Genomic DNA, 19,452 nt, shown 5'->3' with positions numbered 1-19,452 from the left:
GGTCTTGCCACTCTTAAAGTGTGGAAAAAGTTAGTCTGAGAAAAAAAAGTTTTTCAAAATCAACCAAACATGATAGGATAAATGAAAACTAGCATGGACTCACCAAATGAAGATCTTCCTTTAGTTATTTGTTTGCAAGATGTTAATTATTATCTAAGTGATGGAAAGGTTACAGTTTTAGTGTTCATAGATTTTCAAAAGAGCTTATGATAAGGCACTACATTGCTGTTTTGCTAAGAACATCACATCAGAGAAAGACTAAGTGAAAGAGTTGTTATATATTAAGAGTTCAATAAACTGGATTTATGTTACAGAAGCAAAATGATGTTGTGTTTACATTAAACTCAGGATGTACCTTGTGTATTAATTGGCTCTTTTCAGAGTGGAGCAGTTCTTTGTTAGCTAAACTTCCAAGGATGTTAAACTCACTGGATGCAATATTAATGTTACAATCATTCAACCAATGATGAAAAATGGCCAACTTATTCTTGATTTCAAACAATAAATTGTACAGCCCACATAGGCAATGCTATACCTTGAATATGTATATCTGTATATGACATTTGAGCAATGAATTTTGGGATCCTGTCTTTAAATTTGAAATAACTACATATACAATATATTGGTTTGAAAACTATTCTACACTTAATCTATGTTTAAATTTTGTTTTCAAAATTGTTTTAATCTTTTTATTTAATCTATTGCATGTTTGTCATTAAAAGGTAGAATACAATAAACAATTTCTTTAATTTGAACATGCTTACCCATTTTGAAATGTACAGAACTTTTAAATAAGTCTTAATAATATTTTCAATAAAATGTACAGGAAAACTTTTATTGTAAGAAACCTTATATTTTGTACTTCATGGAATTCATGTCAGGAACTAACTACATCATAGGCCCAATGAATTATATTCATAATTTACTGACATACTTGTGAAAATATCTAAAAAACAAACAACTTTAGACAAATAATACCCAATGAGTTTCAAGTTTCATTACCATACTCGTAAAAGATCAAAGTTCAAATCTCGTTGATACAATCATCTGCAACTGATACAGGTTTTCTCCCTTACTCTTGTTAGGTTTATTCTCAAATATGACATTAGGAAAACACGAGGTTTAAAATTCAAGTAAGACAAAATTTTAAAATCTTATAATGTGAAACAATTTGAAAAGTAGGCTTTTCTTCTTCAGTAGCAAATTGAAGAAAGGCCCACCAATCAAAAGTGCATGTTACAGAGTTCTACACTCTTATCTTTAATTCACTCTGAAATACAACCTTCATTTTTAGATTTTGTTTTAAAACCATGAAAATAGTACACAGTCAGCCTTTGATGAAATCCTGCTTGGAAAGGAAATACCCTCTTATAAAACACATTATTTAATTAAACCCTGCACATCATACTCTTTAATCTCAGTAACAGTTATAAATGTCCCAGAAAAATATTAATTTTTTTTCTTTATAAATTATTCAGTTCATAATATTTGACTATAATTGAATAGTGTTCTTAAATTTCTTTGTTGTATATTTATGTTTTCACATAACCATAATAAGCTTCAAGTGTAGTAAAACACAACCCAATAATTACAGAATCAAATTTAATATACTGGGTTAACTAGATGAATGCAACCTCTTAAAAACTTACAATTATAATGCATTGATTTATTAGCTGGTTAATCTTGCTGTTACAAGTATTTTCTAATGTAATATTACATGAAAACAGTAAATGAAATGTATAATAATATTATAAAGTACATATTTTAACAATGATGCTAGCATTACATATCCAAATACTTTCAAAGCAATTCCTCCTCACTTTAGCACATCATTTTCAGTTCTGTTTACATGTCAGCATAAATATCCAAAAGGGAGTACTCTATAGATAATGGATCATAGTAGTCTTAAATGTTTATAACTGTTGTATAAGTCTTCGTTGATGAGATACAATGTTTTCTTGGATATTTTCTAAATACCCTAAGTTGATATATCAGTGATATCACATACCTGCTATCTTAAGTAGTTTTCTAAATAACAAGTCAATCACTCTTAATATAAGAATGAACTTGTATTCACAAAAAGCAGAAATAAAAATGACATGTGTCATATATAAATAATGGTGCTGATTTATTTAACTTCAGTTACAACGTACTGTTGGTTTTACAATTTAAGTTAATTTAGTCTTACCTCATATATGGATTGTTTACTTGAAATTGAAGGCTCATCATTAAGAAAGGCCGACGAACAAAATTTTTCAATACTTTCCAGACGTTCAGCTAAACGTGATTTCTGTACAAATGTAAAAGCAGGATGATGGAATGCCATAGTAAACAATAGAAGAATTTCACTAGCTGCTGTGTTGTCAACCAAACAAAATTCTATGTCTCCATATTCTAAACTATTAATCAAAATGTTATAAAGCACATTAGCACCACCACGATTGGATGAATTAAGAAGTGCCAAGAACACTATAAGTTTACTTCTTCCTACTCTGTCACTTAGCAAAATGATACTATTACTTGTAATGTCCGATATATCTTTTATATTATTCGCTTTCGGTTCAACATCTCTGAAAACATCGAAATCTTTTCTTCCCAGATCTTCCAGGCAGGTACCAAAAAACCGTAACTCTAAAGGCAAGCACATGTTAAGTAGATTACAAATTATTTCTATTCTACTCGAACCATTTAAATGTTTAAACCAAGCATATATTTCTTCTTTGCATACCATGGTTCATTACTCACTCTGCTGAAATATATATATATATATATATATATATATGTATGTTTATTTCGATAAATCAGGAAATACAGTAAGCCTGCGTAACTAACACACATTCACACTTCGGATCGCATAATAGTACACATAGAATCCGGGTTACAGTGAAGTTATACACCAATGAGAAAATTGGCCAGACGCTTAATTTTTTTTTTTAAGATCTTTCGTCCTCCTCAAACCCACCACATTTTTTTGCTGTTTGTTTCTACTCTCCTGTAAGTAAAATATATAAGCCTTATTTAAAGTTACAAAATATGCGAAATGTTATTTTTAGAGTCATGAAGGGCTAAGCTAAATATTTCATGGAAAATAGTTTGAGAACTCGTTATATTAAGATTGTTCCATATTTAATTAATTCTTAACAATATAATCAGTGTTATCAATGTTTAGCAAATATAACACGACTAAAATTGTTGTTTGTGCTGTCTCTCTCACTATTGACTTTTTCTTTTTTTGACAGTTTGATCATAAGCGTTCATATCAGTCTTATTCATTTAATAGTAATAAGATAGTTTAACATAATAGGCATTCATAACTTAAAATAATAAACAAGATTTAGTATTTCAATACTCTGATATTCCAGTAGGAAATCAGAAGTATCCGTGATACAGGGCCCGGCATGGCCAGGTGGTTAAGGTACTGGACTCGTAAACCGAGGTTCGCAGGTTCGAATTCCCATCACACCAAACATGCTCGCCCTTTCAGCCGTGGGGCGTTATAATATGACAGTTAATCCCATTATTCGTTGGTAAAAGAGTAGCCTAAGAGTTGGCGGTGGGCGGTGATAACTAGCTGTCTTCCCTCTAGTCTCACACTGCTAAATGAGAGATGGCTAGCGCAGCTAGCCTTCGTGTAGCTTTGCGCGAAATTAAAAAACAAACAAACATGAACAGGAAATGGAAGACAATTATTGTGTGTGCGTGTGTTTTCTTAGAGCAAAGCCACATCGGGCTATCTGCTGAGCCCACCGAGGGGAATCGAACCCCTGATTTTAGCGTTGTAAATCCGGAGACATACCGCTGGGAAGACAATTAAAATACCTAAACCTACAAAACAAAATTTTTATTTATAAGAATAGCGTTTTTATGTTTATTTCGCTTATGTGATGATTTTCTAAACATTTTCACATGGTACACGAGAAAGAGTAAAGAATTAACATGATTTCAGGTCAGTTAAAGAAGCACTAGTTCGGTATCTCACAATTCTTGGACTACCTATGTTAATGATTGTACTTAGTTGTTCAAGATATTTTAAAAATTAATTTGTGTTTTAGTTTAGATTAGGCGATGGCAGCCGAGATGGATCAATAGGTCTCAGGCTGCCCTTAAACATTATGTTAAATCATATCTTAAATAGGTCATATACATTCACAGAGCTTTATATAGGATATCTGTCTAGGTTTTGATGCGATATGCCCGGTGAATTTTGCTGGAGGCTCGTAAAATAATAATATAAACAAACTGCAAATTTTGATTTTCTTAAACAATTGCGAGATATCTTATTTTGCTTATTATCAATGTTTAAACAATCACGAAACCATATACTGCTGCATACCATATGTTCCCAACATCAGCAGAAAAATAACCAACATTTGGCAAAAAATAGTAACAAAATATAACATTCCAGTTAATACCAAATTTATTCAAAAACCAGGCACAAAACTAAGGTCTATACTATGTGAAAACTACAATGAAAAACACAACACCAACATTATTTATAAAATACAATGTGATAACTGCCATGACTTCTATATTGGCGAAACAAGTAGAAAATGGAAACCAAATTCAAAGAACACAAAAAGTCACCTTCATACGTTTTCGAACACTGCAAATCAAATAAACACAACATAACCATAGAAAACATCCAAATGCTAAATAAAGAAACAAACATAAACAAACGCAAAATTAAAGAAGCCTTACTTATACAACAATTCAAGCCCAAAACAAACCAATACAAAGGAACACCTTTATACCAAGATTAATAAATATAATCAAACGTCTGAGCATGCCCTCTACTTTCCTACACTCAATTACACAACCACCTTCAAACATGTGGTCAGCTATCATTCAGTTACCTCTTTCTTTCTTTGTGAACCTGACAATGACCGAAGAAGGTCGAAACGTTGTTCGTTCCTCTACATAGTGCTTTCCCTATCCATACCAGCCGTTTTTAAATATATATTTTTCTCTAAAAGTGGGTTTTCTTGTCATCACGAATGTTTGAGTTGTTTAAACTATTAAAAATGAAGGTTTAGATGTTGTTTGAAGAATAATTTTGTTTTTGCCCAAATGTTTCGTGAAAGTTTTGAGCAAATTCCTGTTTGTTCTATATTATGAGCCACTATCGTAAATCATGATTATAAACTCCTTTAGGTGACATTTAAGATGCCACAACACCTAAAATAAGACGTCAAAGGACTACACAAAAGCACTAACAATTTTTAAAACAAATAAAAATATTATAAATTTAAAAATCAAAACACAGTGATGTACACGTATTAAAGCCACCAATTACTACGCTATACATAAATTTAAAACAGTTAATTAAACAAAACTTAAGCACATTATAAATAGATTTTAAATATAAAATGATCATAATAAACGAAAGCACAATTAGCATGAAGTTGTAGTCATATAAAGTATTTACAGTGGGGCGAACTTACAACACTAGAAACCCAGTTTCGATACCCTTAGTGAGCAGAACACAGATAGCTTATTGTGGCCATGTGGTTAAGATGCTCAACTCGCAATTTGAGCGTCGTGGGTTCGAATCCCTGTCCCAACCTTAGACCCTAAATTTTGAGAATCGCTCAAACTATTCATTGGTAAAAGAGTAGCCCAAAAATTGGCTGCCAGTGGTGATGATTAACTGCCTTATCTCTAGTCTTTCACTGATAAAGTATGGTTGGCTAGCAAAGATAACCTTCACATAGCTTTGCGGGAAATTCGAACCAAACCCAATGATCTGCTCAACACTACAATTCAACGAGTGAGAAATGTTTTGCCAATGCGAGGTTCCATCGTGGGGTTAGGTTTTGTGTAACTTTTTGCTATGTAAATTGTAGTAGTTTGATTCATCTACCATTGTCGACACATGCAGGAGCTAGTACAAAGTCATATTGAAAGTCTAACTCAATCTGTTCTGTGATAACTCATAAATCCAGGTGAAAATGTAAGTTTAAATTCACGACGAATCTGTTTATGATCCAATCCTTTTTTGGGTATATTGTCTGGATATGGATGTAGTACACATACCACAGCCTACATCATTCATGATAAATGTACTCACTACTGTAACGTTACTAGATATTGCCATCTCACATACAGAGATAGAGTCCAAGTGCACTGGGGAAGGAAATTAAAACTACAATAAAACAGTTATTTTACAAGAGAAAACCAAAGTGTCTAACCTTGTAACCTACTCGTTCCTTAATGTGAATAAGTAGGTATAATAATGTCATACTTCATAAATAAATCCAGGATTAATTTGGTATAGTTCACACTGACATTATATTATAACTCTAACCCCGAAAACAGTTAACACAAAATTCATGGATAACAACAATCTTGTCCAGAAATCAATAATGTGGTAAAACATTCAGTAAGAACTATATAGTTTGGTATACACCAATAAAATGTATTTGTGAAGCAAAACTACTGGAGGAAAAAAGATACACTAAATTTTCTCATGTCTCAACTACAAAATATTTATTCAACATCAATATAAATAACAGCATAATTGCCGCTCCGCTTTTCACTTGTTGTTGCTTAGATTTTCAACAAATTCATATTTTTGTCTTTGTGAAAAATAACACACTTTCATATATTCTAGGACAGAACTAAACTGTATTTATATACCTATGCATTTATAAACCAGGAAACACGTATTTATTTCCCAGTGTGGTGCTTACCGAGCTTCCCACATCTTAGTATCCCAGAAGTTGTTTGTTTGTCTGAAAAATTGTATTATACTATATGTCAGATTTATGTATATAATTAAGTATACACAAATTGGTTAAAACACATAATGGAAAATTACATCGTGCTCATACATACATCTGTAGTTATACATACTAGCCATTCATACTGCTGTGGTATTATTCTCAGATTCGCTGAATTTTCTTAAACTAATTGGGTAGAAACCACAGAATAACTAGCGGTTTGCAAGAAAATGCATTGTGGATAAGAAACCTCTCCTCTTTATGACGAGAAACCCACTTGAAATAAAAATGTATCTCAGAGCGGCTGGTAGGGGTATTGACACTTTTTTTGATAAGGAGAGAACAATGTTTTGACCTTCTTAGATCATCTTCAGGTTAGCAAAGAGAGAGTTTGCAATTGACCGTTACTGGGCACGTCTTAGGGACGAGAGTGTAAACTGGTACGGGATTGTAGGTGGCATTGCAGTTAGATTATTAATTAGTATAGATATAAAGGTATTCCTTTATACTGGTTTAATTTTGGTTTTAATTACTGTATAAGTAGGACCTCTTTGATTTTGTATTTATTTATATTTGTTTCCCTGCTTAGTATTTGGGTGTTTTCTATGGTTATGTTATGTTTATTTGATTTGCAGTGTTCAAAAGCTTGTAAAAGTGTTGTTGTTGTTTTTTTGCGTTCTTTGAATCTCTGGCCTGGCATGGCCAAGCGCGTAAGGCGTGCGACTCGTAATCCGAGGGTCGCGGGTTCGCGCCCCGTCGCGCTAAACATGCTCGCCCTCCCAGCCGTGGGGGTGTATAATGTGACGGTCAATCCCACTATTCGTTGGTAAAAGAGTAGCCCAAGAGTTGGCGGTGGGTGGTGATGACTAGCTGCCTTCCCTCTAGTCTTACACTACTAAATTAGGGACGGCTAGCACAGATAGCCCTCGAGTAACTTTGTGCGAAATTCCAAAACAAACAAATCTTTGAATCTAGTTTCCATTTTTGTGCTTATTTCTCCAACATATTACCCGTAGCAGTTGTTGCATTGTATTTTACAAATAATGTTGGTGTTGTGTTTGTCAGTGTAGTTTCTACATAGTATGAACTTTAGTTTTGTACCTGGTTTTTTAATACATTTGGTGTTTACTGTAATGTTGTATTTTGTTACTACTATTTTTACAAATGTTGGTTATTTTTCTGCTGATGTTGGGAATATATGGTATGCAGCAGTATAAGGTTTTGTAGTTTGTTGTATATTGGAATTTATTGTTATTTGTTTGTTGTGGGTTTAGGTGCGTGCATATAATTTTTTTCACGGTTTTTTGAGGAAATTTGTTCATGTTGATGAATTGTTGTTTTATTTTTCTGATTTCATTGGGTGAGCATAGTTTTGTGGCTCTGTTTATTTGGTTTCTTAAGATGTTGAGTTTTTGTTTTGTTTCATGTGCTGAGTCCCAGGGAATGTATAATTTAGTATGGGTGATTTTTCTGTGGATTTCTGTTTTGAATTGTGTATCAATTCTAGCAGCCCAACCCGGGGATGGCCAGTTGGGTTAAGGCGTTCGACTCGTACTCCGAAGGTCTCGGGTTCGAAATCCCGTCGCACCAAACATGCTCGCCCTTTCAGCCGAGGGGACGTTATAATGTACGGTCAATCCTACTAGTCGTTGGTAAAAGAGTAGCCCAAGAATTAGCGGTGGGTGGTAATGACTAATTGCCTTCCCTCTAGTCTCATACTCCTAAATTAGGGACGATTAGCGCAGATAATCCTCGTGTAGCTTTGCGCGAAATTCAAAAAGAACAAACAGTTTCATGTTTTTTTCGGCTTCTGTTCTCGCACGTTATATTATGGTTCTTGTCTTTTTTTTAGTTTTACTTGCGTTAATATTGCATTATTCATGTGTGTTTTGTAATAGTTTTATAAGTGTGTTTCTCACTGAAGCTTTTCTGAGTCATATTTTTTTTGGCTTTAAACAACTTGCTGTAAAAAAGAAACTTCCTTTGTGTGTGAGTACATGTTTTGAAATTTATCATACCAAGAGAAAATTTAGAAAGGAATTCCACTGTAGCAATGCCACTGTTCATAGATTACATGTAATCTGTAAGAGTATTTGGGCATATATGTATTTTTTTGTGATTATGTAATTGTATAAACAGATCTAAAGCTGATATTTAGTTAGGAGATAAATACAAAGGTGCCCGTTCTTAAATCATATTTCGGGTCTGGAAATGGAGATCACAATTATATTCTCCTTACTTCTTCCTTGATCCTATACTGACGTCATAATGCCCAGGCCCGGCCCTCTGGTGACATTTTTTATGAGACGAACGAACAATGTGAGACAGACACATATAGATAACGACGACGACAGACCTTTAGGTATAATTCAACTATTTTGCGACTATAAATTCAAATCAGTATGTGTTCTATTACATTTCTGAAAAGCTGGGAAAACAATTGATTGATCGGAGCAGCCTAAAGGCGATAACCTGATCTTTTAAATCAAATTGCGTAAGACTTCGACATGTACGACAACGTGATTCTTAACGTTGTTATGTATACACTTCACGGTGGCCTTCAAGTCCCCACCCATCCATATGTTATTATGTTATATTCAATTACGCATGTGTTATAATTTTTTTTTTTAGAGAAATATGGCCGATGTAAGCCCATTTACACTTGAAGAGTGTATTGTGACAAGTACGCGTAATATTATGCAGCGAGAATAAGGGACAGCACACAGATACACTAGATACATAAGATATATGGATGGGTAGGGACTTACGGGTCACCCTTTATACTACTAGTAGTAATACAGTACTATGGCACCGTAGTCATACAAATATACTGGAAAGGACTGACAAATCAACAAAATCAATTTAGGATTGTCTTAAAAAGTGCATGAATTGAACAAGTTCATGTGAGCAAGGTTAATACTGAGTACTAGGCTTAACGTTAGTGGCCTCAGTTGCAATGTATTAGCATTAGGCCTAACGTTAGTGTTGTCATCTGAGAACTGAGTGATAGTAACGTTATGTCTAAATACTGTAACTAGTGTAGTGTAAGTACACTGGAAACACTATTGTAGCCTGAAATAATGAAGTGGACTGTTCCCAATTTAAAGCCGTCGTTTTGAATTTGCTTTCGCATTCAAGCATGCAGATAAAGTTTCAGACATATGCCTGTTTTGTTGATGTATGGTTTGTTGGCTCATCTAAAGTCTCCAGGTCAGAACTGAGTTTAAAGTTGAGGTTACGACACATTCTTCAGATATTTGATCAGGATTAAGATACTCTAGTCTAGGTCTAACCCAGTGTTTAGTAGTTCAATGTGCAGTACAGCTTACAATTGATTGTATGTGTACCAGTACAGAATGATAACTATGTATATAGGCTACTAAATATGTGTTGTTGATCACAAATTGTTTTGGAATACTTTTCGGCTCATAATGGATTTACATATTATCATTGACATTGCTTCTTGCAAACAGCTACCATAGCAATAACCTAAATGAAACTTTTGCAATGACTGAAAACTAATTCTCCTAAAATGGATGGAAGGCAGTCTCGAATGGTTTTCAACCAATTAGGATGCAGCAAATCAATAAAGGTATTTATGAATTCTTGTTCATATGCTGATGGACCTAGGTCCTAGGATAAAATTCTGACAATCTTTGTCTAAATGTAGACCAAAGTTTAGTATGTTTGACTGTCTTACCAACGTATTTCTTTATGAATTTCAGTGTTTTACTAATCATTATAACTATATATGAGCCATATTCTTTTGTGTGTTTTTTATTTTTGTTTCTGTATTTTTCAGACTGCAAGATGAAACATGTTCAATTAAGTGGTGCACAAAAGAGGAAACTGGCAAAAAAGAACCAACAAAAGGCTTTGGATTTAGTGGCCAAGACTGGAAAGCTAATTTTTTCACTCAACGTACACAACATGATCTTCCAAATCAAAACCCATTTCCGCCATCAGAAGTCACTTGCACTGCATCTGACTCTGACAAGATTGAAGTTGAACCAAGTTCCACACCTATAAATATCACTTTATTCACTTCAAGTTCAGAAAACAATGATAACGTTGAGGTGTCACAGGCTGGCTCAACTGGCACGAGTCTCACAATTGATCTCACTTTGCCTGTAAATTCTTCTGATATCTCTAGTGTTAATGTTGATGCAAGTTGTTCTACAAGACAGTCTGAAGTTAAAATAATTTCTGAAAATGAAAATCTACTGGACTATGGTAAAAAGCTTCAGTGTACAAAATATGAAGAAACTAAAGCAAGAGATCCAGGGTTGTAGCTCGATATTCTCTGCTGATGGTTTTATTGGGTTTTTTGTAGACCCACGAACTGTCAACACCACAATGGGCCACTTGGCAAATATTGCCGGACTTTCAATTGTGGCAAACCAACGAGATACTGTTCGCAGAAACTTTTCTTTGAGGTAAAAACCAATGGTGAGCAATACAAGAGAGAGTGGTTATTGTATTCACCATCAACATGGTCAGTTTACTGCTTTGTTTGTGAACTTTTTGCCTCTAAGTTTTTTCGCGTTTTGTTGAAAGAGAAGGGTTCAGTGACTGGCGAAATACAATTGTAATTAATCATTATTAAAGAATCACTATGCTAACAAGCTTAACTCGCAGACAACGTTTAGGCTTGCGACAAGAGTTGGAAAACAAATTAACAAAGAGTGCAATTACTGGAAACATGTCTTGGAGCGTGTAATAACTGTTATTCGTACGTTAGGTGAAGGTGGTCTGACTTTTCGAGGAACAGATAAAAATTTTGGTTCACTGCAGAATGGGAATTTTTTAGGGCTGCTCAAGCTATAAGTCAGTTTGATCCATTTTTAGCGGGACACATTTCGAAATCTGAAAATTTTGGAAAATGAAATCGTTACTTGTCCAAAACCAACTGTGAAGAACTCATTGAACCAATGATCTGGAAGGTCCATGCGTTCATTGTTGACGAAGTAAATTCTTCTGGTTATTTTAGCTTGTCAGTTGACTCGACGCCAGATCTATCATATACAGATAAGTTAAGTGTTATACTTCGATACTTAAAAGATGGGCAGCGTATTGATCGCTTTTTAACCTTTTTGGAACTGAAAAGTCATATTAGTGAGGAAATGGTAAACCAGGCATTGCAGTACTTACATGAAGTTTGCAAACTTAATTTTTCGAAATGTAGGGGTCAGTCTTACGACAATGCTGCTGACATGTCTGGGCGTTATAAGTGGATGCAGCAAATGATCTTAGAGGAAAATAAGTTTGACATATATGTGCCCTGTGCAGCCCATTCACTAAATCTGGTAGGCCCAAGTGCTGTTGACTGCTGTCAAGTGGCAGTTTTTCTCTACAATGCATTTGTTCTATACATTTTTTCATTCTCAATCAGCCGGTGGAAAATTCTTAAAGCTTGTCTTGGAAATGAAAGTGTGTTAAAATCCCTCTTTGATACCAGATGGGAGGTACATGCTATGGGAACAACAGCAACTTTTAAGTCTTTCTTTAAAATTGTTGAAGCTTTAGAATGCCTAGCTGAAGACCAGTCACAAAAGGGGGAGACACTAGAAGAGAAGCAGACAATAATGCAAATAAGATGCAAGAGCTAAAATTTGTTCTTATGTTGATCATGTGGGATGAGATTTTGCTAAAGTTTCATAAAGCAAGTCATGTTCTGCAAAATGAAGATGTGAACTTAAAAGTATATGCAGATCTGTACCGGTCATTAGCTGACTAGCTGTGCACTTTAAGGGATGACTTTGAAAGATTTGAAGCAGTTGTAAAGGAAATACTACCAGATGTTGATTATAATGCAGCTCAAACTCGCAAACATTTCAGAAAGAAGGTACTCAATGATAGCGATGTACAAGAAGTAGATCTGAATGACAGAGATAAATTTTATATCACCACCTTCTTCACTATTGTTGACAAACTAGAAACCCAGATGAGAAGAAGAGGAGAGGTGCACATGAAACATCAAACAGATTTTCTTTCCTAATTGATGTGCCATATGACGTCACTTCATCTGCTGAAACTGCAAGGCACTCTCAGTGTTTCCAAAAGCTAATTGATACTTGCCCAGACGACTTGGACACTGATCTCTCTGCCGAGCTTCAGCAGTTTCACTCATATGAGCGTCATAAGTTCAGTGCAACAAAAACTGGAAAAACCAGATTCAGTCATACTGAACTTTATAGAATAATTTCTGAAGACAAAATTTAGTGTGCGTTTCCAAACGTAGACATTGCATTGCGTATATTTTTAACATTAACGGTCACAAATTGCACAGCTGAATATTCATGTTCTCTACTCAGGTATATTAAAAATCCCAACAGAACAACTCTGCGACAAGACAGGCTGGATGCCTTATCTCTGCTAAGTATATCAGAAAATTTGTTACGCCAAATTAGTTTTGAGAACTTGATCAAAGACTTTGCAATTAAAAAAATCTAGAAGAAAACTTTTTAAAATTTAAATAAATATTAAGGTATAAGTAAACAATTTACTTACGGAATTTTAATTTCAAAGTGAGAATATTTTTAATAAAAGGATTTTGAGTAAATTTTTCATTTTTGTTAACATCAAAGTGTGAATTTGTTAATGTCAAAGAGAGAATTGTTAATTCAGAGTGAAAACAAACATACAGTAAAAATAATTTTTTTAATTATCATTAGTCAAAGAAGTGATTTTTCGCATCATCTATAAGTAAAAGGCGTTAGTCATTGTTTGATTTTGATCCATGCCTAATCTGTTAAATAAATAAAATAAAAAAGTTTTATTTAATATAGTAGTGGAGCCTGACCTGGGAGAAAATTGAAGAAGGGTTATAAATTTTCAAACTTATATTTCACTTTCCACACGGCCCGGCATGGCCAAGTGTGTTAAGGTGTTCGACAGGTAGTCCGAGGGTCGAGGGTTCGAATCCCCGTCGCACCAAATATGCTCGCCTTTTCAGCCGTGGGGCGTTATAATGTGATGGTCAATTCAACTATTCGTTTCTAAAAGATTAGCCCAAGAGTTGGCGGTGGGTGGTGATGACTAGTTGCCTTCCCTCTAGTCTTACACTGCTAAATTAGGGACGGCTAGCGCAGACAGCCCTCCAGTAGCTTTGTGCGAAATTTCAAAACAAACCAACTTCAATCAGTTTTTATTTTTTAATCAAAAGAAATAAAACTAAACCAATCATATATATTGTAAATAAAAATATTATATAAACAGTAAAGAGAACAAAGAGCAGTAAAGTCTAACTTATTAACTGTATGAGGAAATTAAATAAAACATATTACTGTTAATAATCATATTTGGAAATTATCGGCACTTATATCGGAGCAGCACAAAATTCATTTATCGTAATTTCGAAGAAAAGTATTTTTAGAAAGAGGTCGTAGCAGCACGTGAAACCATGATGATATCGTTAAATGTAAAATTAACTTTAGGTTAATTAACTTAATACAATTTAGCCTCGAATTTTTTAAACTTTTTTGCAAGTCTGGAATAGTTATACAGCTAGGTTTCCCTATAATATGCACTAGTGCGATAGACGTGCAGATAGCTCTCGGGTAGCTTTGCGCGAAATTCCAAACAAACAAACAAACAAACATAGAACTCTAACCTTTCATGGATAAACATTGTATGTTCCAGCTTTAAAATAGAATTATCGAACTTATAATTCTAGATTGTTAATTAGGAATTTAGACCACAAGTATATCCTTAGTTATGACTAAGTCTTTACTGTGTTTCTATTGGTTTGAAGGTGAAGAACCCTGTACTAAGGTATCATACAGATCATCCCTTAAATAATGTCAGATTTCAGGCTCAGAAAAAGAAAAAGGATTTCATACGCTTTTAATGTTATTTAATCTATAATGTATGTTTTATTATTATTAATTACTTCCTGCCAATGATTTACAAGCTTCTGGGTGCCACTTCTGTATTATTATTGGGGTGTTGAAAAGAATGTGGAGAGGGTAGTTTTGACATCTTCAAATGTTTCAAGCTCTTTTCCATGAAGATAGTTTTGCGAACTACGTGATAATCAGATGGGGCAAGGTCTAGAGCAGTGGTTTCCAACCTTTTTTATGCCCTGCACCCCTAAAAAAATTTAATATGTTCTCACACCCCTCAAAGTAATTATTTATTTAAGAATAAAGGTGAAGGTGGCCAAAACAAATGTTATCTCGCACCCCTGGTTGGGAACCACTGGTCCAGAGAATAAGGAGGGTATGGAAGTTTTTCTCAGTCTAGCTCTTCAATCTTTACAGATGTGATCCTTGCTGTATGGAGTTGTGCATTATCCTCATGTAACACAACACCTTTATGATTGATCAAAGTGGGCCTTTTTTTCTTTCAGTGCAACATTCAAGCACTTTAACTGTTGATAGCAAGTCTGATGTAATCGTTACATTGAGTAGTAGCAACTCAAAGTGATAGCAAGTCTGATGTAATCGTTACATTGAGTAGTAGCAACTCAAAGTGATAGTAAGTCTGATGTAATCGTTACATTGAGTAGTAGCAACTCAAAGTGGATCACACCAACAATATTCCTCCAAACGCTTAACAAGACTTTCCTATTGTGGAGGTCCATTTTGGGTTGTGCTTTAGCCAATTCACATGCACTGAGCCATTGTTTGCAACATTTAACATTTTTATAACATTTCAATTTTTCATCTCCAGTGACAAACTTGTTCAAAAAAGGTGAGTTACATTCATGAGGGTACAGAGAAGTGCAAATGTTCACTCTTGCTCTATTGTTGGCTTCTGTCAAATCATGGGGGGCCTATTTTTCAAGTTTTGACACCTTTCCAAGGTGTTGCAGATGATGGTGAACTGTTGAATGGGTTGAATTAAGCTTCTATGCTAGTTCTTTAACTGTTACAGCACAATCTTCATCAAGTGGACCCAGCAGCAAGCCATCATTACTAAACAGGACAACCTGAACGTGGCACATCACTTAAGCTGTAATCACCTGATCTAAACTTCTGAAACCACCTTCAACATTTTCTTTCATTGAGAGACTCTGCACCATGAACACCTTGAATGTTTTGTGTAGTTTTTGCTGTATTATTGCTTTTCTTAAATTTGTAAAGCATTATATGCCTCATGTGCTCCTCATACACATCCATCTTCATAAGGGCTTATTTAATTAATGATCTGAAAAGGTGGAGTTGGGTTAGTTTGTTTTATTTGTCTGAACATTTTTATACATGTCCTACTACATATTTTAGTCATTAAAACCTTCTACAAAGACAGAAATGATGATTCACTTTCAGTATTAAATTTTCAGATATTACTTATGGGATGACCTGATATATAAATATGCAACTCTTATTTCACTGCAGTGTATGTACATTATTGTATTTCACTACAGTCTCTTGTACAAACAAACATTTTGTGTATTTCACTATAGTATATGTATCAATATACCTCATGTTTTTGTCTGTATGGTGATTCATACTAGTACACAAATTGTATATTATTACATTTTGTGTATTAATATATCACTATTCAATTTCAGTACAGTATTATATATATATTTACAAATTTATCTTTAATGTATTTTACTCTAGTGTTGTATACCAATATACTGATCCTGTATTTCCATTGTAACACTTGTATTTGATGAAGGCTAATAAGGGGGAAGCACCATTGTAGAATTCTTCCTCCAACAACCTCCGAGATATGTTCTTAAGATTTTTTAAAATCTCTACCTTGTCACTTACTGATATGAAAGTGTTAATTGTTTCTGCTTCCCCCAGGCCCACACACAATAAAAAAAAACATCTAGTAATGCCACTGTTATCATAATTTAGTGATTGTGAGAAGCTTTACAAGTGAAAATTGACAGGAATGGTTTGTGTTTTTGTATAGTTTAGTAGTAAAGTACCAGCCTTGTTGGCCAGAGATCTTTGGGTGTTTTTGTACTTACAGGCTTTTCCACTTAAAATACTGAATATTAATTATAATAGTATAATGATATTGTTATTTCACTGTTTCATAATGTATTAAAGAAGCAAGTAAAAATTCTGATTGAAACGTAATTGTGAAATATGTTCCTACATTATAATAATATGAAATAAGAGAAATCAGAATAATAATTTAAATAAGGAATATGTGTTAGTTGTTAAGTTTTTCTATTCATATATTACCATTAAAACTTAACACACTTTTATAAACTCTATTTGAACCCATTTTTGATGAATATTTTACATCCACACAAGTACTAGTGTGAAAATGGAAATAGACATTAAGTTCAGTATTCTTATAATGTGTAGTGGTACCTTTTGTAGACATCAAGTTTAGTGTTCTTATAATGTGTAGTGGTACTTTCTGTAGACATTAAATTGAGTATTCTTATAATGTGTAGTGGTACTTTCTGTAGACATTAAGTTTAGTGTTCTTATAATGTGTAGTGGTACTTTCTGTAGACATTAAGTTCAGTATTCTTATTATGTGTAGTGGTGCTTTCTGTAGACATCAAGTTGAGTATTCTTATAATGTGTAGCGGTACTTTCTGTAGACATTAAGTTCAGTATTCTTATAATGTGTAGTGGTACTTTCTGTAGACATTTAGTTGAGTATTCTTATAATGTGTAGTGGTACTTTCTGTAGACATTAGTATTCTTATAATGTGTACTTTTGTAGACATTAAGTTTAGTGTTCTTATAATGTGTAGTGGTACTTTCTGTAGACATTAAGTTCAGTATTCTTATTATGTGTAGTGGTGCTTTCATCAAGTTGAGTATTCTTATAATGTAGCAGTAGTAGACATTAAGTTCAGTATTCTTATAATGTGTAGTGGTACTTTCTGTAGACATTAAGTTTAGTGTTCTTATAATGTGTAGTGGTACTTTCTGTAGACATTAAGTTCAGTATTCTTATTATGTGTAGTGGTGCTTTCTGTAGACATCAAGTTGAGTATTCTTATAATGTGTAGCGGTACTTTCTGTAGACATTAAGTTCAGTATTCTTATAATGTGTAGTGGTACTTTCTGTAGACATTTAGTTGAGTATTCTTATAATGTGTAGTGGTACTTTCTGTAGACATTAAGTTCAGTATTCTTATAATGTGTAGTGGTACTTTTTGTAGACATTAAGTTTAGTGTTCTTATAATGTATTGTGGTACTTTCTGTAGACATTAAGTTGAGTATTCTTATAATGTGTAGTGGTACTTTCTGTAGACATTAAGTGACAGTTTATTTGTGGTATACCAAAACTTAACATAAAAGTAATTTTTATTGTGTGGTAACAAATTTACAGTTCAACTTCTGAAAATAGAGGAGTGGTCTATTCTAACACCTTAACTGACATTCTAAAACTTGTTGACATGTTAAAATTTATTGTCAGTGTAAACTGCTAAGAACAAATTGCTTATAAAATTGCTATTTACTTCTAGCATATAGTGCTAATTAATACAAGTTTTATTATACAGTATTATAAAGTAGTCATAGCAAATAGCTCATCTTTTTCAGGAAATAAATATTGGATATTTGAATTTTTAAAATATTTTTATCTCGTACAGTGAATCATTTTGATTGAAAGTGAATTGTGGATCACTAAAAAAACACATAAACATAACCTAAAAGACACTAAGAGTGTTTTTGTTTGAAAGTGTCAGTGTTATGAATCTTATTCAAATATCATTTCAGAATTTATTGTTAAGTACAGAGATATGATTCTTTTAGATCTCTGTAATGATAACTAATCATAAAGTAATTACTTTTCCTCTAATTATCCTAAATTATAAACAGTTTTGCTTCTGTTGTTGATATGATATTGACAGGTTGGTTGTTTATGGAAAGGAATCATTTATTGTCAAGTTTATGATGTTTTATTGCTGTATTTATGAAATAATACTTTCTACTATGTTTATTTCCATTTTCGTCAGCTGAGTATAAAATAAACTCAACATTTGTAGGTTAATTTGAATGTTGTTTGAGTTGATAGTTATGTAAGTAAAATGCAGTAATGTCCTGCTATGCGTTTCTTTTTGCTTGAAGTTCTACACCATATTTACCTTTATAATGTTGTAAGAGTAATATTATTTGGTATCTATTGCAGTTATGTTATTATTTGTCTTCTTTTTTTTCAGAAGTTTTTCCCTTTGTTATGGAAACGCACACTTAACGTACAGAGTTTGTCATGTTCTGTGTATTTGAGGCCTACAGAGACATGCCTCAATCTTGGTGTGAATTTTATTCGACACTGTACTCAGATTTCTGGAAAATGGAAGGTATATGAATTACGTACATACACATCATATCCAAAAGATATAAAGGAGTTTTTGAAGTTGACTGAAGAACATTATCACCTGCGTACCAAGCACTCAAAATTAATAGGTTATTGGACTTCAGAAATAGGTGGACAAAATGAAGTTGTTCACATTTGGGAATATGGTATGCTAAAGCTTGTATGTTGTTGATTTTGAAAAATGCTTGATGATGTTTAAAACTTTTACATTACAATAAGTTTCAAATATATGTATTTATCAGCACATATTTGTAAAGGTTTTTTTGGATATTTCACTGTTCTAATTTCAGAGTTTCATTATGCATTGTCACCATATCTGCTTCAAATAACTTTTATCTCAGTATCAGATTACCCTTTCAGTTGGCCTTCCACACATGTTTCAACATGCTCCAAAATAACCTGTGTGAATCCATAACTGAAGAGATCATTTCAAATGAGGTCTAAAGCAAATTCATAGGAAGTTAAATTGGGCATACATAGGATAAG

General features: G+C 33.5%; 2 protein-coding genes across 3 annotated transcripts in view; one reads left to right on the top strand and one right to left on the bottom strand.

Annotated features, from left to right (window-relative positions):
* Nucleotides 1-2,173: 2,173 nt before the first annotated feature.
* Nucleotides 2,174-2,647, bottom strand: LOC143235805 (zinc finger CCHC domain-containing protein 2-like). The gene has a single exon (XM_076474000.1). It carries the CDS (start codon nt 2,645-2,647, stop codon nt 2,174-2,176), a length of 474 nt encoding a protein of 157 aa, XP_076330115.1.
* Nucleotides 2,648-14,022: 11,375 nt separating this feature from the next.
* The window catches only part of LOC143234742 (protein NipSnap homolog 3B-like), a 44,012-nt gene continuing 38,582 nt past the window's right edge, over nt 14,023-19,452 (top strand). Inside the window, exons 1-2 of one of the 2 annotated variants that reach the window (XM_076472317.1) lie at nt 14,023-14,139; nt 18,809-19,112. In XM_076472317.1, coding sequence (XP_076328432.1) covers nt 14,122-14,139; nt 18,809-19,112 — 322 coding nt within the window. In that variant the 5' untranslated portion in view covers nt 14,023-14,121. Of the gene's footprint in view, nt 14,140-14,249; nt 14,493-18,808; nt 19,113-19,452 lie in introns of those variants that run through there. The other variant, XM_076472316.1, reaches the window with a different exon arrangement.

This window comes from Tachypleus tridentatus, chromosome 12, assembly GCF_004210375.1.
Source record: "Tachypleus tridentatus isolate NWPU-2018 chromosome 12, ASM421037v1, whole genome shotgun sequence".
Classification (NCBI taxonomy): Eukaryota; Metazoa; Arthropoda; class Merostomata; order Xiphosura; family Limulidae; genus Tachypleus; species Tachypleus tridentatus.
The sequence above is the reverse complement of the archived record's forward strand: the minus strand, read 5'-3'. Positions and strand labels throughout refer to the sequence as shown.